At 35.9% G+C, this 23,119-nt stretch overlaps 3 protein-coding genes across 3 annotated transcripts; all 3 read left to right on the top strand.

The window, feature by feature from the left end:
* The first annotated feature begins 3,318 nt into the window (after positions 1 to 3,318).
* On the top strand, positions 3,319 to 4,263 carry LOC138836221 (olfactory receptor 52Z1P-like). Its single transcript, XM_070034715.1, has one exon. The coding sequence runs from the start codon at positions 3,415 to 3,417 to the stop codon at positions 4,261 to 4,263; it is 849 nt and encodes a 282-aa protein (XP_069890816.1). The 5' UTR covers positions 3,319 to 3,414.
* Positions 4,264 to 11,856: 7,593 nt separating this feature from the next.
* Positions 11,857 to 12,807, top strand: LOC138836589 (olfactory receptor 52A5-like). Its single transcript, XM_070035365.1, has one exon. It carries the CDS (start codon positions 11,857 to 11,859, stop codon positions 12,805 to 12,807), a length of 951 nt encoding a protein of 316 aa, XP_069891466.1.
* Positions 12,808 to 20,778: 7,971 nt separating this feature from the next.
* Positions 20,779 to 21,732, top strand: LOC138836220 (olfactory receptor 51G2-like). Its single transcript, XM_070034714.1, has one exon. The coding sequence runs from the start codon at positions 20,779 to 20,781 to the stop codon at positions 21,730 to 21,732; it is 954 nt and encodes a 317-aa protein (XP_069890815.1).
* Positions 21,733 to 23,119: the final 1,387 nt, after the last annotated feature.

Below are 23,119 nucleotides of genomic sequence, written 5' to 3'. Positions count from 1 at the left end.
GGTAAGGACTCTAGATTATGATTGATGAAAACATGAGAAAATAAGATGAGAAGGAGTCAGGAAGTTGCAGAAATTGCTTATTCTTTGAAGAACTTAATCATCTCACAGTTTTCTCTGTCTGACCAATGGAAACTGCACTTAGCCTTAGCAAGAGTGACCATTGTGCTACATTTTTATGGGTATTAAAAATTAAATGGGTGGTGTGTAGCTATTTTTCCCTATAGAAAATGTTTATATGATGATTATTTTTCTTCCATACAGTTGTAGGTTAGACAAAGATGTAATATAGGTCTTATGATTCAAATATAGGCTTAGTGGTTAAACAAGTTCATTAGCGAATGTCAATATTTATATATACATGTACATGCAAATATTTTCCATAAAAATTATTAGTATTTATTATGTATCAGATGCTGGAATAGACACAGATTAAAAGGCTGAAACTCAGAGCTTTTCTTTTATCTCTCCCCCATAAGAAATAATGGTTTAAATCAGTGAGGAAACAAACAAACAACAAACAAACACCCAAAACATGCCTGTGTCCATTATTCTGCTTCCTGAACCTTTAAAATAAGTGCTGGCTTTGGAGTCATGAGTAGTAACTGATGTAATAGACCCAATACTTATTTAATGTGCACCTTACAAAATTAAGAAAAGTTAAAAAGGGGTAGGTAGAGGCAGAATGGGTGAGAATGTTGAAAGGGGTGACAATGATCAAAACTGCTTTGTTGAATGGAAATTCTTTTGTGCAACTCCTTAAAGGTATTTTTTTAAAAATTCAAGAAATACTTTGTGGGTATGTTAAACCAATTCAGTCTCATAGTAATGGATCATAAGCTTGAAATCAAAGATTGTTAAATTTGTTTCAAAGTAACAATAATTTCATTCTTTTTACATTATTTTATACAGGGCCTAGCATCATCTGTTGTTGGGACAGAGATTTATATAGTTACCTCCTGAGGTACTAATTTCACAATTTACTAACACTTGAATTTGCTGCTAATTTTTATCTAAAAGTTATATAGATACTTTATAATTTATATACTTTAATACTTTTAATACTTGAAAAATTTTAAGATATTTTTGTGGGCTGGGATGTAGCTCAGTGGCAAAGTGCTTTGCCTAGCAAGTCCAACGTCCTGGGTTCGATCCCCAGTACCAAAAAAGAAAAGACAAAAAATACAGTTAAAAAAGATATTTTTGTATTTTTTATTGTGAAAATATTGTACAGAGGGGTTACAGTTACATGAGCAAGGTAATGAGTACATTTCCTATCAAGCATTGATAACTCCTTTGTTTTTTCCCTACTATTCCTTTCCTCCCACTTCCACAACTACCACCCGCCCCCCCCCAAGTTGTAAAGTTAGTTTTCAACATAGTGTCTTGTACATCTCATTGTTACAATATTTTGTATATAAGAGAAATAAATTTCCAGGTAAACTGACTTCCTGTGGTCATAGAAGCAGAATATGATTGGTTAGCATATTTTCACCTGATTGTATGTGGTCCCAGAATCACATTGATTTTAATATCTTTCTCATTATTCATTCACAATTCAATCAGAGTGAGTCATTAATACTGTCACAGAATGATATTACAAGATGCTCAGATCTGTAATTTGAGTAACCACAGGCTGCTATGTATGTTACAATGGAAATAAAACAACACAAATGGTTACTGGTATCCTAAAATATCACCAGCAAAGTTCAAAGAAAGACTATAGAATTGTTTATGATCTTTCTTTACATCTTCATTTCTGCTTTTATTTTTATCATATAGATAAATCTCTCCCTATCACAAATGTCCTTATGATGTCTTCATTTCCTGTAACTCAGCTTCTCATGAGAACCTGTCACTCACATGTATGGCTTTAGCATAGGACTGCATTTGCTGAGCTTCAAAATTAATCTTCTCTTTATCAAGCTGAAGTATCAAAATCCCATTGGAACTTGAGGATTGGCAGCTGAACAGTAAATGTTTCATCAATTGGCTTTCTGTAAACAAAGCAGAACCATAGACAAGTATCTTTTCATTCAAATAGTTTTGAAAATTCTCATTTAAGGCAATATAAACTTGCTTGACCATGTGGTTGTTACATATTTCACTCAGAGTAAAAATGCCAGGGCATAGAAAGTTCATTTGTAAAAAGAAACAAAATATCACTTAATTAAAAATTAATGGTAGCAAAACTATCATGGTTAGAATATAGAACTGCTGCGTAATGAAGATATGAACATACAGTAAGTTCTTAAAGTCTACACCACCTGAGAAAATGATATCCACATTTCCTCTGGAAAATTAGGACTATTTCATATTTATTTCCATTCCATGCTTATACTTATACAACACACATACACACACACACACACACACACACACACACACACACACACACATACACACACACACACACATCCTACCCTTTGGTTGTAGCCCCTAGACTGCCTTTTCATCTAATACTGCCCTTACTTTTATGCAGATTCATTTTGAACAAGTAATTGGTAAATCATCCTTTAACTTTTGATTAAAGGACCATAATGTCTTTTTGGTGTGAAAAACTAAATTATGTTTTGCTATAATGGACTTGTTAATATGAGGCACATTGTCTAGTTTATCTGTGACCCAAGTAGGATAGACCCCATAAAAGACATATATGTACATATATATATATATATGTATATATATATATTTAATAGCCTGGCTCAATTTGGCATAGCAAATTGTTTACTTTTTAATGTCTCTAAAGTTTGAAGAGCAGATTGAATGACAGATAAGGATCAATTCACTTCCTTTTTGTGTCTCAACGGTTAGCACCAGGCTTAACATCAATTCAGTGATTAATCAATGTAGAAGAGGGCATATGTGTGATACTGCTTGAAATGGAATTTGCCCAACATAATTCATTCCCTCTTTTAAAAGCATCTAATTCAATGTCTTCTCAATTTCTTCAGGAATACTGTCAATGAAATATTTGATACTGTGCTTTTATATCTACTTTCACTGTGATAGGCAGAAGGACATAGTAATCAAAACCATAGCTTTGAGATTTACTGTGCCTGGTTTTGAATTCAGCCGTGTCTAATATTGGTGACAAGTATAAAAAACACTTTTTTTTCCTAACAGAAACTGTGCAGTTTGGGGATCAATAATTCATCCTATTACTCAGATGACAATCTGAGTATTACTCAGATGACAATCCTAGAAAGAACATCTGATCAAATCTTATGCAGCCTGGCTGGTGCCCATGAATTTTCAAATTCCTGATCTTCATTTAAGGTTCTAAGCTGAGACTGAAGAGCACAGATGAACCCTTCCTTTCACAATCACACCAACCCCCAGGACGTATGGTATTTCCTCATTGGAATCCCAGGACTGGAAGACTTGCATACCTGGATCTCCATCCCTATCTGCTCCATGTACATTGTAGCAGTCATGGGCAACATCTTCTTGATCTTTCTGATCGTCACTGAGCGCAGTCTCCACGAGCCCATGTATCTCTTCCTCTCCATGCTGGCCCTAGCAGACATCCTACTCTCCACAGCCACAGCTCCCAAGATGCTGGCCATCTTCTGGTTCCATTCTACAGATATATCTTTCCGTAGCTGTGTGTCCCAGATGTTCTTCATCCATTTCATCTTCGTGGCAGAATCTGCTATTCTCCTGGCCATGGCCTTTGACCGCTATGTGGCCATCTGTCACCCTCTGAAATACACCATGATCCTTACCTCACCAGTCATTGGTAAGATTGGCATTGCAGCTGTTCTCAGGAGCTTTTTCATCTGTTGTCCATTCATCTTCCTGGTGTATCGACTCTTATATTGTGGGAAAAACATCATCCCCCATTCCTACTGTGAGCACATGGGCATTGCCAGGTTGGCTTGTGACAACATCAATGTCAACGTTATTTATGGACTCACTGTGGCTCTACTCTCCACGGGGCTGGATATAATATTCATCATTATGTCCTACACAGCGATCCTTTATACTGTTTTTCAGATACCTTCCTGGACTGCCAGATATAAAGCCCTTAACACATGTGGTTCCCACATCTGTGTCATCCTTTTGTTCTATACACCAGCATTCTTCTCCTTTTTTGCCCATCGCTTTGGAGGCAAAACCATTCCTCGCCACATCCACATCCTAGTGGCGAACCTCTATGTGGTGGTGCCCCCTATGCTCAACCCCATCATTTATGGAGTGAAGACCAAACAAATTCAAGATCGGGCGATTTATGTTTTCTCCTCTATGAGTACATGTTGTTAAACTGACAGATAATGCAAACCATTGAGTGTTTCTGAATAAAACTCTACATATATGTCTCTCTCTTTCTCTTTAAAACACTAGTTAAATGAAGAAGAGAAAGAAATGAAATGCAGAAACAAATTTCAAATACACTTGAAAAGAGACTATCTGTGAAAGTTTTCATTGTATTAAAGTGAAAGACTGAACTTTTTTTTAAAAAAAGTATTGAAAAAATAAAAAAAGAATATAAGAGAGGAAACTATCATCAAAGAACATTTTACTCATCTATGGAAGGATAATGCTGAAACTCTTTCTGCCATTAATGTTGGCTAAAAATAATACTTTAAGATGGTGCCAGTGGTTCACATTTATATTCCTAGCTACTCATGTACCTGAGATCTGAGGACCATGATTTGAAAATAGCCTCTGTATGAAAATCCATGATATTCTACCTCCAAAATAATTAGAATAAAAAAGAGCTGAGCCAGAGAAGTAGCCAAATTTGTAGGTGCCATGTGTGAGCACGGAAACTAAACGAATTGTCTCAACAAAATATTTTGAAGAAATTATTTTTTCCTCATTATATATTCTTGGAATCTTTGTCAAAAATCAACATAACACAACCTGTGAGTTTTATTCTGGGTTTTACATTCTCTTCCTTTAATACATTTTCCTGTTTCTATATCAGTACCATGCAGCTTTGAGATTGTCTCTGTAAAATATGTTTTGAAAATACTGAATAGATTTTATAGAACATTACCAACAGTAGTAAAGCAATACATAACCTGTTAAAAAGAGTGCCTCTTAGAGTATTAATCTATTAAAAATATAAAGTATGAAGGATTTAGGATTCATAGATACAATAATAAAGTTTCAGAAATACAATAGATACAATAAGAAAGTTTCAGAAAGAGTCACTATTTCAATAAATTTGAAGTATCTTGTCATAATGAAGACTGGAATGACATCTATTGCTAATATCACTAACTTTGGAACTGATAAACATCTATGATTAATGATTAATGACACAATAAACAGTGAAAGACTATGTTATTCTGTGTTTTCAACAATTAGAAGAAAAAAACAAAAAGCCCACATAATCTGCAGCTTAATCATGAGAAAAGACCAGACATTCACTAGATGTATATTCTACATAACAATACCATGTGTTATTAAATATATCACTATAAAAAAGAAATCTTGGCATAGTAATACATACCTACAATTCCAGGATCAAGGAGGCCTAATCTAGATGCTGCATACATACCCTGTCCTCTCCCCAAAATTCTCATGATAAAACTAGGACAGAAGGATCATACCATACCAAAATATGAACTAACTATGGCAGCCATATTATCAAAGTTGTATTAAAGGAGGAGAAACTAAAAGTGCTTCCTCTAAAACTCAGGATGTAGACAAATGTCCACTCTCACCACTCTTAGTAGAGTGCTTAAAATGTGAGTGAGTCAGAACTTTAAGGCAAGCAAAAAATGGATACAAAGAGGAAAGAAAGAAGCACATTATTTATTTGTAGGTGATACGAATCTATGCTTGAAAAACCCCAAAACTATGTAAAACACTATTAGATCTGATAATCATTTTTAGCAAAATTGCAGGCTACAAACTCAATAGACAAAACCACACTCTTTTCTATACATCAAGAATTAAGACATTAAAAACATGTTCAACTCTCCCTCTTTGCAGATGACATGATCCTATATTTAAAAGAACCTTATAGACTCCACTCCCAAGTTACTCGAGCTGATCCGAAACCTTGGTAAAGTAGCAGGGTATAAAACTAACCCTCAAAATCAATGGCTTTTTTGTATGCCAATAATGAGAAGAGGGGCTGGGAAAGTGGCTCAGTGGTAGAGCACTTGCCTTGCATGCATGAGGCCCTGGGTTCGATTCCTCAGCACCACATAAGCAAAAAGAAAAAAAGCCAGAAGTGGTGCTGTGGCTCAAGAGCACTAGCCTTGAGCTGAAGAGCTGAGGGACAGCATCCAGGCCAAGAGTTCAGGCCCCACAACCGGACCCCCCAAAAAAAAATAATAATGAGAAGAGCAAGGCTAAAATCAGGAAAGCAAGTCCTTTTTTAAATAACCACCCCCAAAATAAAATATATAGGAATTAACTTAACCAAAAAACTGAAGGACCTCTATGATGAAAACTTAAAAAACCTGAAAGAAGAACTTAAAGCAAAGCTAAAGAAGTAGAAAAACCTCTCATATTCCTACATTGAGAGGATTAACATCATGTAAATGGCAAAACTGCCAAAGGCTATCTACAAATTCAATGCAATACCCATCAACATCCCAACCTCATTCTTTAATAAAAGAGGAAGCAATCCAAAAATACAGATGGAACAATAGAAGACCCGAATAGCAAAAACAATTCTTAGCAGAAAGAACAGTGCTGGAGGAATATCAATACCAAACTTCAAATTCTATTACAAAGCTATAGTTATAAAAACAGCTTGGTAATGGTACAAGAACACGCCTGAGGATCAATAGAACTGAAGACCCAGAAATGAACCTGCAAACCTATGGCCACCATGTCTTCAATAAGGTAGCAAAAAAAATTAGGATGGAAGAAAGGAAGCCTCTTCAGTAAATAGTGCTGGCAAAATTGGTTAAACACATGTAGAAAACTAAAGCTAGATCCTTATGTATCACCCTACACCAGAATCATCTCTAAATGGATCAAAGACATAAAGGTAAAAGCAGACACTCTGAAAACATTACAGGAAGGAATAGGAGAAACTCTAGGGCTCCTTGGCACAGCCTGAAATTTTCTTAATAGAGACCCAGAAACACAACAAATCAAAGAAAGGTTGGACAAATGGGATTGCATGAAACTGCAGAGCTTCTGCATAGCAAAGGACACAGCTAGCAAGATCAATAAAAAGCCCACAGATTGGGAGAAGATATTCACTAGCCATACAACAGATATCTAAAATATACTTGGGGGTCTCATAGCTAAAATATACTTGGAACTCAAAAAATTAAATCCCCGGGCTGGGAAGGTAGCTCAGTGGTAGAGTGCTTGCCTTGCACGCCTGAGGCCCTGGGTTCAATTCCTCAGCACCACATAAGCAAAAAAGAAAAAAAAAACGGAAGTGGTGCTGGGGCTCAAGTGGTAGAGCGCTAGCCTTGAGCTGAAGAGCTGAGGGACAGCGCCCAGGCCCAGAGTTCAGGCTCCATAACCGGACCAAAAAAAAAAAAAAAAATTAAATCCCCAAAAACAAATCCTGAAAGAAACACTGCCCCATTAATAAATGGGCTAAAGAGAGACTTCTCTGAAGAGGATATAACAATGGCCAGTAGACAGATGAAGAAATGCTCAACTTCTCTGGCCATAAAAGAAATACAAATCAAAACTCTGAGATTCCATCTCATCCCAGTTAGAATGGCTATAATCAAGAAATTTAATAATGGCAGATGCTGAAGGGCATGTGGCCACCGTTTGTGGGGGAGTAAACTTGTTCAACCACTCTAGAAAGCACTCTGGAGATTCCTCAAAAGACTGAACATAGAGCTCCCCTGTGACCCAGCAATCATACTTTTGGGCATTTACCCAAATGATCACAAACAAGGCCATACTGAAGCTACTGGCACAACTGTATTTATTGCAAAATTATTTACCATAGCTAAGATTTCGAACCAATCCAGATATCCCTCAGTAGATGAATGGATCAAGAAAATGTGACACACAAACACACACACACACACATATACACAATGGAATTCTATGCTTCCATCAGAAGGAATGACACCGCCCCATTTGTAAGGAAATGGAAAGACTTAGGAAAAAAAAATCACATTAACTGAAGTAAGCCAGACCCTAAAAAACATAGGTCCAATGGTTTCCCTTATTTGCAATAATTAGCATACATCTAGAATAATCTTAGTAGATGAGCAGAATGGCTCAATAGCTACATACATATGACCATATAAGATGATGCTAAGCGAAATGAACTCCAAGACATGGACACAAGAGGTTTTTCTTTGTTGTTGCTATTTTTAATGTACTATGTGATTTCTTGTTTCTTTTGTGTGTTCTTCCCCCTATGGTTTATCCCGTTGTCACTGTATTTGCTTTTGGTACCGTGAATATTGTTTATACATTTATCTGAATTAAGAAGGGAAGGGGAACAACAGAATGGTGAGACAAATGATAAAGGGGGAACCAATGCAACAGCAAGACAGTATGTGGGAAATAATTTGTACAACTAGGAGGGGAGATGAGGGGGAAAGGAAAGTGGGAGAAAAATGAGCGAAGGAGTAACAAATTTGACAAGAAATGTACTTAGTACTTTACTTATGAACTGTAACCCCTCTGTACATCTCTTTGATAATAAAAAATAAAAATGAAATGTATTCACTATCTTACTTATGAACTGTAACCCCTCTGTACATCACCTTGACAAAAAAATTAAAATTAAAAAAAACAAATTCAAGAAAACCATCCCATTTCCACTTCCCAAAACAAGACAAACCAAAACAAACCACCAAATAAGCCCAATAAATACAGACTTAAAGTTGTAAGGAAAGGTACAAAAAACAAACAAAACCCGCTATGAATCACTGAGAGAAGAAATTAAAGGTATGAGAAGACCGAATGAAATCTTGTGTTTACATATCACCATATTATTCAAAGACCACATAACGAAAAATCATCTACAGATTCATTCATGTCTGCCCAAATGACTTGACACGCTTCAATAAAACTCCTAAAATTGTTATGGAAGCAAAAAACCCATGGAATGTCTAAAGCAATCCTGAATAAAAAGAACAGCGCTGGATGTATGACAATATCTGAATTCAAACTATACTACAGAACATAGTGATGAAAAGAATATACACTAGCACAAAGCCAACACTAATCCCAAAGAATACATGAGAAGATGCAGAAATAATCCTACACAAAGGTGCCAAATATATGCATTAGAAAAAGAAAGACCATTGGAAACACTAAATATCCACTTGTGAAAGACTGAAATTGGATCCTTAGATCTTACCTTGTACCAAAGTCAACTGAAAAGAAAAAAACGGGTCAAAAAACACAAAACAAACAAACAAACAAACAAAAAACTTGCTGAATGATAGTGAGGGCAAGATTATAAGATTTTTCTATTATTAATCATGTTGTTTTGACTACATTTACTATGTTTATGTATTTTATATTCTATTTAAATGGATTTGGGAAATGAATTGGAATTAGCAAGACAAAATAAATATGTTTTATATATGCTTGGTGTTAATGTGTCTGGAAGGGGAGAGAAATGCAAGTTTTAATTATCCATGAGACAGAAAACACAAATCTTTGAGCTCTGTAAGGAGGGTTTCTGAAGTCCGTCGACACTTCTGTAATCAATTTGAAACAGATTGGAGATACTGGAAACCATCAGTGTCCAGACACCAGAACAGTCAATGGAGACAAACCTATGGAAAATGATGTAGTAGTAGAAGGTAGTGCTCATCTCTAGACAAACTGTTGTATTTTTAAAGGATAAAACAAGTATATGGGTGTAGCTTTCATAGAGCATTCCATGTATGTTATTTCAAATGATTAAACAGAAAGGAATCTTCTGGTATCATTATTTTTTTTTTAAAGCATAGGAGGACTTTAAGACTCACAGAGATTACAGATCCCAATCCCATAGGGGTACAAAATGGTATAAAACACTCATCCTTGATTGCCTGAAATATGAAGAAGATTTGGCTCAACTTGGAGTACATGTCAACACAGAGCATCTGGTAAGTCTGTGCTTTTGAGATTTTGTACTCTGAGTGGGGAATTGGGGATTTGTTTCAAAGAGAAAAACATAGCCCATGTCATTCCCTCTGATGTCAGGATAACAAATAACCACCATCATCTGAAAGAAATTAGTAACTTCTGAGGGAGAGAGGAAAGCAGAGCATGTAGGATGGAAATTCCGATTAAATACAGGCAAAGTGGCACGATAGGAAATGGAGAATAAGAACAAACTTGGAAAGAAAATGCTTAGGAAAAGGCCCAAGAGTTAAAAAGCAATCGTTTTATTTTCCTTGTGGAAAAGTAAGAAGTAAAATAAATGGTTGAATTTGGGGGGAAAATGGATCCTTTAACAGTTAATTAGAATGCTTAATGAGAAAGTCTATGAAAGAAGGATTTGATGGAAAGACTTGGAAAAAATTATATTAAGTGAAGTAAGCCAGGCCCAAAGAAACATGGGTCCCATAGTTTGTCTTATCTGCAATAACTAGTATATGTCTAGGACAAGCAGAAAAGGTCAAAAGCTATGTACATATGACCATATAAGATGATGTTAAGTGAATTGAACCCAAAGACACAGACACAAGTGGTTTTTTTATGTTTCTAATGTACTTATAATGCATTAGGTGATTTTTTTTTGTTTCTTTGGTATGATCCTCCCCCTCAGTATAACCCCTGTTTTCACTTGCATCTTGTATATACCCTTTTCTAATCTTGGGAGGGGAAGGGAAAAAAACAAAATGCTTAAATAGGGATACAGGTTGACCCATTATAACAATGAGATGTACAAGACACTATGTTGAAAACAAACTTTACAACTTGTGGGGTGGGGGAGGGAGGCATTTGGGAGGTAGGAAGGGAAGGGATGGTAGGGGAAAAACAAAGGAGGAGGTAACAATGCTTGATAGGTTATGTACTCATTACCTTACTCATGTAACTGTAACCCCTCTGTACAGTATTTAGGGGAAAAACAAAGGAGGAGGTAACAATGCTTGATAGGGAATGTACTCATTACCTTACTCATGTAACTGTAACCCCTCTGTACAGTATTTTTATAATAAAATGTATTTTAAAAAAGGATTTGAGGAGGAGTAAAACAGCCTGTGAACTATACAAATGAAAAATATTCATGGCAAGCATTCCTCTGACTAAGAAAACTCAATGATCTGTCACCACTGTGGGTTTTTCTTAAGAAAAATATAAGTATAATACATATAGTAGTAAATACAGTATAATATAGTATGTATAGTATGTGTTCTGTAGGTTTTGAAATACCTTTATGTTAATTTTTATCCCAATTAGTAGGTCATAGAAAACATATCTAATGAGTAGCTGCATAAGATAGAGGGTCCAAAGGTCATAGAGCAGAAGGACGCCATCGAATGAATTTAATTTTGCTCATTGAAAATGGTTGAAGCAACAAAATGGTGAGACAAAGCACAAAGGTTGAACAAGCTCAATGATGGTATTCACAAGACAACATGTTGGCAATGAACTTTACAACTTGGGCAGGAGGCATGGGGGGAGGGAAAGTGGGAGAAAAGCAAGGGAGGCATTACCAATGTTTGACAAGAAATATACTCACTACCTTACATATGTAACTGCAACCTCTCTGTATATCACCTTGACCATGAAATTAAATTAAAAAGAAAGAAAATGGCTAAAACGATGGAGAAACATAGAACCTGATCTTTAGAAAGGAGTCCTCAAGCTGAAATGGATGATAACTTTTAAATCTAAGATATATTTTGCTAATATAACTTGTTATGTTTGTCTTATTTTTAATCCCTCAAGTCTTAACCCGGAATAGAAGTGGAAGCAGCAACAGCAGCACTTTCTTCTCCTGACCAACTCACCATGCTGACAGTGAATGGCTCAGTCTTCATGCCTTCTGTGCTGACACTCATTGGGATTCCTGGCCTGGAGTCTGTGCAGTGCTGGATTGGGATTCCATTCTGTGTCATGTACATCATTGCCGTGATTGGGAATTCTCTCATTTTATTTGTAATCAAAACGGAGGAGAGCCTCCATATTCCCATGTACATTTTTTTGGCCATGCTGGCAGCCACAGACATTGGGCTTAGCACCTGCATTCTTCCCAAAATGCTGGGAATCTTCTGGTTTCATTCCCCAGATGTTTTTCTTGATGCTTGTCTGTTGCAAATGTGGCTTATTCATTCATTCCAGGCAACAGAATCAGGCATCCTGCTGGCCATGGCCCTGGACCGCTATGTGGCCATTTGTAACCCACTGAGACATGCTACTATCTTCTCTCAGCAGCTCTTGATTAATTTGGGGGTTGGGGTGACACTCAGGGCTGTCATTCTTATAATACCAGTTCCATTGCTCATCAAATGTCGTTTTAAGCACTACCGAACAACCGTGATCTCCCATTCTTACTGTGAGCACATGGCCATTGTGAAACTGGCAGCCGAAGATGTGAGAATCAACAAGATCTACGGTCTATTTGTGGCCTTCACCATCCTAGGCTTTGACATCATCTTTATTACCTTGTCATATGTCCAAATCTTCGTCACAGTCTTCCAGTTGCCCCAGAAGGAAGCCCGACTCAAGGCCTTCAACACATGCATTGCTCACATCTGTGTCTTCCTGCAGTTCTACCTCCTGGCCTTCTTCTCTTTCTTCACACACAGGTTTGGCTCTCACATACCACCATATGTTCATATCCTCCTGTCCAGTCTTTATCTGCTAGTGCCACCCTTCCTCAATCCTATTGTTTATGGGGTTAAGACTAAACAAATCCGTGACCAGGTCTTGAAATTATTTTTCCCAAAGAAGGATTGTTGATTGGTAATAACTCCTACAGAAATGTTTGGTTTATTTCTAAGCAGAAAGTTTAATGAGGTAAAAATTTAAGACCTCTAAAAATTTATGCATATTTGAAATGTCTTTTTATCTCAGGTACTTAGAAAGATGTATTTCATAAGTCCTTAAGAATAATAACTTTAATTACTTTAAGAATAATAACCTTGATTGATCAATAATAGAAAAATTTCTCTTATATTAATTTAAGAATGGAGGATTACAGTGACAATGTTCAAAGTAAGTATATTAAAATAGACCTTGGTAAATTAAGTGGTAAGTGGGTTTGGGAGAAAAGAGAGAATAATGAAGGGGGCATATTGATAAAGATTCATTGTATTCACCAGCTGACTCATTAAATTGAAAACTTTTTGTTCAACTATTTAAATATAGTAATAAAAATTAAATGATTGAATTATATAATGTATTCTACTCTTTTCCCTATCTGTTGATACGTGGAAATGTTCCTCAAATCCTTCTCAGTCATACATATAAAACAAAATTTCACAAAATAGTATTTAATTTCAGGTAATTTTAATATATCATGCTATTCAGTGATACTTAAACTGCTAGTGCCACCTGTTACTATAATTTTAGCTGTTTCCACTACCTAATATTGTCTGTATTTTAACTTTTTATTATCTTTAAGTAGTTATACAAAGGAGTTGCCATTTAACAAAGCAGTTATGAATACAATATGTCTTGATCAATGTTAGTCCTTTCAACAATCTCACCTGTTCCTCTTCTACACCCCCCTCCCTCATGCTTCTTAATTTTGTAAGATATACATTGATATTTTTGCATTTACTTCTCTGCTTCTCTTCATTTGTCCACTCCTTTCTCCTTGACTCCACCCCACCCTTTTGGAATACCTACTTGCCAGTGTTTTGTTTTGCTGACCTGGACTTAGCTTCTCTAAGGAATTATACTATTAGACTTCTCCCTTGAATCTTCCATATCTCAGTTCAAAATTTGTATACACTTGCATATCATCCAATGTATTTATTTATAAACTTTTGAGCTAAATCTAGCTTCACATATAAGGGAAACCATGTCTCTGAGCTATGCTTACTTGGTAGGGTACCTGTCAGTGAGCATAAGGCGTCAGATAGCGTGTTCAGTCATGGTGTCTGATGATAAAAAGAAAGGCTGAGAGAAAGAAAAGAAAAGGAAAGGAAGGAAGGAGGAAAGACCACCTAATATTTTCTTTTGCACCTCTATTTTGACAATTTGAAATCACTTGTCTTCTTTCTAAAATATTTATGCAAGCATAATTTTGTAAGCATAATTATGTGAGTATAATCAATACAATAATGCAACTACAAATATAATATAATGAAACTCCAGGAGAAACTGAGCTATTTTCATACAAAAGAATACAGAGAAACAGATTGACACAATAAGCATATTCACAATTCACATATTTAGGGAAACAAAGAATAGAGATACAGACATATTATGGAGCCACAGATAATTTTCATAACTTTTGATTTACTAAATTTTGGAGGTCTACATGTCTAATTGGATGGGAACCCATAAAATATGCTTAATTGAATATATATTTGCAGGCATCTTGAACAAAGAATTGTCACTGCTCAATTTTGTGTTAATAGTGTATGTGGCCATGCCAGGGACTTCCTTAGAATTTCATTTAAATGAGTATTAAATAATGAACACATGAGGAATTTTCCTGCTGTTAATGGAGTTCAAATGCAACATATGTGAAATTTATGATGTAGCATGCGAACTAGCTGTAAAGGAAATCTAACCTAGACAATTGATACCAGTACTGTTAGGGTAAAGAATGTCTTTAGAATTGAAAGAATAATTCTGCAATATTGAAATAAACTATGCAGCCAACAGGTTTTTCCATTATATATACTAACTTTTCAAAAGAATTTCACTATAGCATTTCACATATGCATATGTTATTCTGAATATCCCTTTATTATTTTATGTATTTTTGGTCAAACCTCAGGTCCAAGAACTAATAAAATGATTATTAACAAAAAAATTGTAGAACATTTGGGAAGATAACTGGTTCTTAATTCTGAGCAAATTTAATTGTCAAATAAAAACATGAGAAAACACCTTTATCTGTCTTGTGTCTATCTTTCTCTCTCTCACACACACATACACACATACACAGACAACTAATTCATCAGTGATACTCGAAACTATGTTGGAAATGAACTATACAACTTTGGAAGGGCAGGAAGGTTCAGAGGGGAAAAACAGAAAATGAGGGAGGATGTAACACTGTTCAAAAAGAAATGTACTCAATATCCAACTTAGGGAACTGTAACCCTTCTAGACATCACCTTTACAATAAAAAGTTTTTTGAAAAAAGAAAATACACACACACATATACAAAAGGAATAAAAAAATAAATTGATGGAGAGGCAATATGGAAAAATGGACTGAGCTAATAAGCAGGAAGCACAAAGATAACTAATTCTAATTGTTCATTGGAAGCTTACATATGTCTGTATTAGGTCCTTGGTTTTGAACTCTGGGCCTAAGGGTTGTCCCTAAGCAACTTTTGCACAAGAGTAGGACTCTACCACTTGAGCTAAGTTCCAGGTTTTTCAGAGTAGTTTATTACAGGTAAGCATCACACGGACTTTCCTGTCCAGGTTGGCTTCAAACTGTGATCCTTAGATCCCAGCCTCCTGAGTAGCTAGAATTACAAGCAAGAGACACCAGCACCCAGGTTACACAATTATTTTTAATCCATTAAGAAATAATATATTCATGCCCAGAGCAGTAAATCTAGAAAATACACCAAGCAGACAGGTTCTTTCCCAGATACCACTCTGGCTTTTATATTTGTTCTAATGTTACAGGTGGTGGTCTAGTAAGTGGACACTTCAGAATGCTGCCCCTACTTACTGAGAAATGTAGAATGAAATATATAATGTGTTGTTATTTGACTTAAGAAAATTTGACAATAGAAGGAGATATAATTATTTTATTCCACTATATAAAATTTATAAACCGCTCTGAGGTCAAATATATTTTCAAAATGATTACTGGTATTCCTCCTCTTAATTTTGGATTCTTGATTGTGTGAAATTCAAATGATATCATTACCATTTATATTAATAATACATTCATTGGTTAAGATGTAATTTAAATTCATCTTAATGATAATTTAATTTAAATTAACATAATATAAAGATAATTCTGCCTGTTCCAAGGAGCCCTAAAGTTTCTCCTATTCCTTTCTGTAATGTTTTCAGGGTGTCTGCTTTTACCTTGAGGTCTTTGATCCATTTGGAGTTGATTCTGATGCAGGGTGATATAAGGATCTAGCTTTAGTTTTCTATAGGTGTTTAACAAATTTTGCCAGCACCATTTACTGAAGAGGATCTTTCTTTCATTCTACTTTTTAGCTCCCTTATTGAAGATTAGGTGGATATAGGTCTGTGGGTTCATTTCTGGGTCTTCAGTTCTATTCCATTGGTCCTGAGGTCTGTTCTTGTGCCAGTACCAAGCTGTTTTGATTACTATGGCTTTGTAGTAGAGCTTGAAAATTGGTATTGATATTCGTCCAGCACTGTTCTTTCTGTTAAGGATTCTTGTTGTTATTAAGGTCTTTTATTGTTCCATATGAATTTTTGGATTGCTTCTTTTATTTCATAGAAGAATGAGGTTGGAGTATTGATAGGTATCTCACTGAAGTTATAGATAGTCTTTGGTAGTATTGCCATTTTCACGATGTTAATCTTCCCAATCCAGGAGCAACAACAAATCAAAGAAAGGTTGGATAAATGAGATTGCATGAAACTGCAGAGCTTCTGCATGGCAAAGGACATAGCTAGCAAGATCAATAGAAAGCCCACAGATTGGGAGAAGATCTTCACTAGCCATACAACAGACAAGGGTCTCATATCTAAAATATACTTACAACTCAAAAAAATTAAATCCCCAACAAAAAAATCCTCAAAGAAACAACTGCTCCATTAATAAGTGGGCTAAAGACCTAGAGACTTCTCTGAAGAAGAAATAAGAATGGCCAAAAGACACATAAAGAAATGTTCAACCTCTCTAGCCATAAAAGAAATGCAAACCAAAACAGTGAGATACCACCTCACCCCAGTTAGAATGGCTATAATCAAGAACTCTAATAACAACAGAGGGAGGGGCTGTGGCCAAAAGGGAACCTTACTGCACTATTGGTGGGAGTGTAAACTTGTTCAATCACTTTGGAAAACAGTATGGACATTCCTCAAATGACTCCACATAGAGCTCCCCTATCACCCAGCAATCCCACTTTTGGGCATTTACCCAAATGATCATCAACAAGGCCTTACTAAAGCTACCAGCACAGCTATGTGTATCATTGTATTATTCACCATAGCTAAGATATGGAACTAACCCAGATGCCCCCTCAGTAGATGAATGGATCAAGAAAATGTGGTATATGTATGTATGTATGTATGTGTATATATATGTATACACACACACACACACACACACACACACACACACACACATAAAATGAAAGCCTATGTCTCCATCAGAAAGAATGACATGACCCTATGTCATAGAAAGACTTGGAAAAAGTTATATTAAGTGAAGTAAGCCAGACCCAAAGAAACATAGGTCCCATGGTTTCCCTTATGGGGCAATAACTAGTATACAACTAGGATAATCTTACCAGACAATATGACTTTGTAAGATGATGCTAAGCGAAATGATCCTCAAGATAGGGACACAAGGTTTTATCTTTGTCACTGTTGTTTTTAATGAATTATGTGATTTTTAGTTGCTTATTTTGCTATTTAAACTGGCATCTGAGAATAGGGTTGAGGTGCTGTCTAGTGTTCTGAAGTGCAAGACTAACACTAATAATCTTCTTTAGAGAAAATGCATGTGTCACAGAAACTTAGAGTTATGGTGCTTTGGGTTTTAAGTAAATGCAAATGAATGAAGAGTAAAATTTAAAGTCCTTTAACTAGGAACATACATATATCAAAGCTATGCATTTGTAAGTTGACAATTGGGATGAGATGCTCATAGGAAGCTATGCTATCTCCCTCTAGGGAAATGGCTCAGTATTCATTGATTCAATGTTCACAAAACTTTGTTGCTTCTAGTTCCTGCAAATAAAAATAATCAATTGCATAGCATATCCATAAACACACAGGATTACATGATTTGATACAAAGGTTATCAAATTAAATAATTAAGAACTAATGTTGGACCAGGCACTGGTGGCGCATGCCTAGAATCCTTGCTACTCAAGAGGCTGAGATCTGAGGATTTTGAGGTGATTCCAGTCCAAGCAGGAAAGACTGCAAGACTCTTATCTCCAATTAACCAGCCAGAAGTATAGCTGTGACTTAAGTGGTAGAGCACTAGCCTTGAGCAAAAAAGCTCTAGAGAGTACCCAGGCCCTGAGTTTAAGCCTCAAGACTGACACACATACAAAAATAAAATAGAAAAGAGATAATGTTAAAGAAAAATCACTTTTTAAAATTATAAAACAGTGGGGCACTGGTGACTCATACCTTTAATCCTAGCTTTGAAAAAGCTGAGATCTGAAGATTACATTCAAAGTTAGCCTGAGAAGACAAAATTGTGAAGTTCTTATCTTTGATAACTAGCAAATAAATAAATAACTACATAAAATCAGACGTGGGGGTAGGGGGAGATGGGAAGGGATGGAAAGGGGAAACAAAGGAGGAAGCAACAATGCTTAATAAGAAATGTACTCATTATCTAATTGTAACCCCTCTATATGGTATTTTCACAATAAAATAAAAAAATGAATGTTGTTTTGTGCAATATTGTTGTTACATCAAGACCAACTCATCTTCCAGCTGTTGGTCATAGACTCCTCTACAATTTTAGTGAGTTACATTCTTCCCATAATGTACTGTAGACTAGAAATGTTCACTATCCTCTCATATTCTGAAGTGAATCTACGATATCATCTTATGCTACATTATATCATTTTTTTTTCAGAGAAGTTGGACTTTAAATATCTGAGAATCTCCAGAGCATTCTTTAACACATACTGTTAAATTGAAACATCCACCACACTCTGGAATTGGAGATATGGAAGCCATAAACAGAATAGAAAGGCCATCAATTGAACGGTAGTACACTTTTTTACATTTATCCTGAGGCCTCGTGTCTCTAAGGACCAGGGAAGTCTTATTTATTCACTCTGCTTGCTCTTAGAATTACAGCAGTCACGCATGGCAAGAGGAACTCTTCTAACGTGTATGTGAAACTTGGGAGTAATCAAAGTGGGAGGAAATAGAAAAGCACAGAGGGGAATTGAAGCAAAGGAGATAAAGTTAGATAATCAAAAGTGTGAGAAAGATACAGCAGAGACTGCTTCAGGAGAGAAGAGATTCTCAGTCTAGTTAAGGACATGATTTCACGAACTTATCTCCATAGCTCTTGTTTTATATTTTCAGAATCCAAGTAGGAAGCAGCTTTTCAGATAGACAAGTGTTACTTTTAGATGTCTAGTCTGTGGAAAAAGGAATTCCATGGAAAGAGGAGTTTTGTCATAGAGAAAATGATTAAAAGCAACTCATATCCTAGGCTATGTTGGATCATTCCTGAGTAAAACTGAGACAAAATAGATCATTCTCTTTGGAAAACAGGATCACTTCTATGAAGAGCTAACACATGCTTTTTCTTTTGTTTTCCACTAAGAGGGTACCGTACCATTGTCTCCCATTTCTCCCCAAGCCTTGTCAAAGGCTTATATGTTAAAGGATTATTTTTGTGGTCTTCCTTATCATCATCATTATTATCTTCATCACCACCACCATCATTATTTTGTGGTCTCTTACATCTGAGGATCTATTTTTTTTTACCTACAAGGCATTCTTTTTATGTTTTATCTTATTGCAAGTAACATCTTTATGACAAATGACCAATGTCTGAGGCAATGGACATGCCAATTGATATTATAGTAGATTGACTGACATCAAATATGTAGTTGGAGTTGTAGGTTTAAGAATGATAAACATGTTGGTTAGTACTAGTTTTAATTCTGTAAAGGCACCTTGCATGACACTGTAGCACTGTGAAAGAAACTAAAAAGTTTAGGCAGATAAAGTATTTCAGTGCAAATCACTGCAGGAATTTTATAAAGAGCTATTGTAATGACCATGTAAGATTATGCTAAGCAAAATTAACTCCAAGATATGGGTACAAGAGGTTTTTCCTCGTTGTTGTTGTTTTAATGTACTATGTGATTTTTTTTGTTTCTTTTGTATGTTCTTCCCCCTATGGTATATGCCCTGTTGTCACTGTATTTGATTTTGGTACCCTGATATTGTATATATGTTTATTTGAATTAGGGAAAGGAAGGGGAACTACAGCATGGTGAGACAAAGAACCAATGCAACAGTGATATACATGAGACAATATGTTGGAAATGATCTGTACAACTTAGGGGTATACCCAGGAGGGCGGGGGAGAAGGAAAGTAGGAGAAAAAACGAGGGAAGGGGTAACAAGTTTGGCAAGAAATGTACTTATTACCTTACTTATGTAACTGTAACCCCTCTATGCATCACCTTGAAAATAAAAAAAGCCTAACAAATAAAGAAGAGCTATTATAACACCTCAAGAAGAAAGGCATAAAAATCACAACTATGGACTAGAATTCACACTAGAATTTATACTGCTATATACAGTCTTTGTAAGAAAACCACCTGCATTTAGAAGGAATGTGGGACAAGTTTTCAACTGGGAGGCTGAAGAAGAAAAGGACTTGGTGCCTAGAAAGAGGTATTTACCTTAACTGGCAACAACCATTTGTGAAATGGAAGATGGAAGAGAAATATAAAAATGTGAGTGATTTAAAGTAAGTGGAGAAGTTTTATTTCATTTCATTTTTGTTTTTCTCCTGAAGCAAATCCTGCATTGTCGATTCCATCCCCAGTGGACTTCGGAGTGGGACTGTGGTCAAACCATCCACTCTATGGCAGCTTCAAACTCCAGCAGTGCACTGTCCTCTACCTTCTATCTCACCAGGATCCCTGGCTATGAAGAATATCATCCCTGGATTTCCATCCCATTCTGCTTCCTCTACCTGGTTGGGATAACAGGCAATTGCGTGATTCTGCACATTGTTCGGACAGACTCCAGGCTCCACGAACCCATGTACTACTTCCTTGCTATGCTCTCTCTCACAGATATGGGCATGTCTCTGACTCCAATGATATCCCTTTTTAGGGTGCTGTGGTCCATTTCTAGGGAGATCCCCTTCAGTGTCTGTGTGGTCCAAATGTTTGTGATTCACACTTTCTCCTTCACTGAATCATCTGTGCTCTTGGCCATGGCCCTTGACAGGTATGTGGCTATCTGCCACCCCCTGCGATATGCTACCATTCTCACCCCAAAACTGATTGCCAAGATTGGAATTGCAGCTCTGCTCAGGAGTGCTGTTCTAATAATTCCACTTCTAGCCCGTCTGGCTTTCTTTCCCTTCTGTCACTCCCATGTCCTTTCTCATTCCTACTGTCTGCACCAGGACATGATCCACCTTGCCTGTGCTGACATCAGATTTAATGTCATATATGGCTTGGTTCTGATTACTATGCTGTGGGGTATGGACGCTCTGGGCATTTTAGTATCTTACATTTTCATCCTCCACTCTGTGTTAAGAATCACATCCCAGGAGGGGAGGCTTAAGGCACTTAACACATGTGCATCCCACATCTGTGCTGTGCTCATTCTGTATGTGCCCATGATTGGGTTATCTATTGTCCATCGCTTTGCCAAACATTCATCTCCTCTCATCCACATCTTCATGGCCCACATCTACTTACTGGTTCCTCCAGTGCTCAATCCAATCATCTACAGTGTAAAGACCAAGCAGATCCGTCAAGGAATCCTCCACCTGATTTCTGCCCAGAAAATTGGTACACTGTAATGTAGGAACATCATCCACTTAATAGTGATTAGAGCTAATGCACAATTGTCAGTGAAAGATTATAGTCAACCATCAAAATGACTAATGACTCCTCAGAAAGAGGCTGTGAAGAAGGGTGTTGGTGCCCACTGGTACTTGAGATTTGGACTCAACCTACACTTCACTGTTATGCCATGGAGTCACTATATTATGCTTTCATTTGATTATTTTGTTTGTACATTGCTTAGAGGTGATAAAATCTTATCTCGATACAAATCTCATGTTGCTTCTGTCTCATGCATGCTCTTCCCTACCTTAGGAGGTTTAGTTTGTTTAGTAATAGAAAACACTTCATATGTGGAAGTGACTAAATCTTGTTCTGTTTCTTTTGACATAGCAGTCAAATCAGGCCCTTCTACTCCTAGGCAAACAATCTAACTCTGAGCATTAGCTAAATCCCCAATGCACTAGCAGTAATCGTATAGAAAACTGACAATAGTTTTTGAATGTTCCCAGATATTTTTCCTTTGAAACTTGCTATTTTAGTCCATTGGTTTGAATTTATCTTTTAAAAAATTTTTATTTTTATTTATCTTTTAGAGTTTTAAAATTTTATTCTAAAGGTGATGTACAGAGGAGTTACAGTTGCATATAAGTCAGGAAATGAGTACATTATGAGTAAAAATTAATTTAAATATAAATAATGACGCTCACTATCATGTAAGTACTTAAAAGTTTAGTATTTTAACTCCCATTTGGAACTGTTTTTGGTTCTAAAGTGATCATAAAATGATAATAAAAATGATCATTTCTTATATCTTTGAAATTGTTTAGCACATACAGTTTACCTTGTTTACATCATTTATACATAGAGTTGTATTTCAAATTTACTTTCTACAACAGTTTAAAGGAACAAAAAATATAGGCAAAGAAATTTTGCAATGTTTTACATCTCCTGAACTTTATGTAAGTCTTACTACTAAGTAATATACTTAAAACAATATTTTACCATGTATTAAGGAAATACAACAAAAACCAGTACTGGGATCATTTAAAAAGAATGATTTAAAACTTACTGAAATTGATCAAGATGCATGGTATTAATACATTTCTTTGGATGGCCACTCCTTTGTACAACTACCTAAAGATAATAAAAAGAATATATAAATGGTAATAAAATTATTATTAAAAGAGGTGACATTGAGCAAGATGCAGTGTATTAAACTGCTTTCTTGAATGGAAACCTCTGTATAACTAATTAAAGATAAGTAATAAAAGAGAAAGTCAACTTTGGATATATACATATATATATATGTGTGTATACACACACACACACACATACACACGCACTAAGTCTTGAAGCTGTCAGAGGTTTATAATTTACATAGAAATAAAAATCTTCATAATT

Source organism: Dipodomys merriami, unplaced genomic scaffold, assembly GCF_024711535.1.
Source record: "Dipodomys merriami isolate MVZ:Mamm:240054 unplaced genomic scaffold, mDipMer1.0.p SCAF_25, whole genome shotgun sequence".
Taxonomy (NCBI): domain Eukaryota; kingdom Metazoa; phylum Chordata; class Mammalia; order Rodentia; family Heteromyidae; genus Dipodomys; species Dipodomys merriami.
Note: the sequence above shows the minus strand (reverse complement) of the source record. Positions and strands in the feature narration are given on the sequence as shown.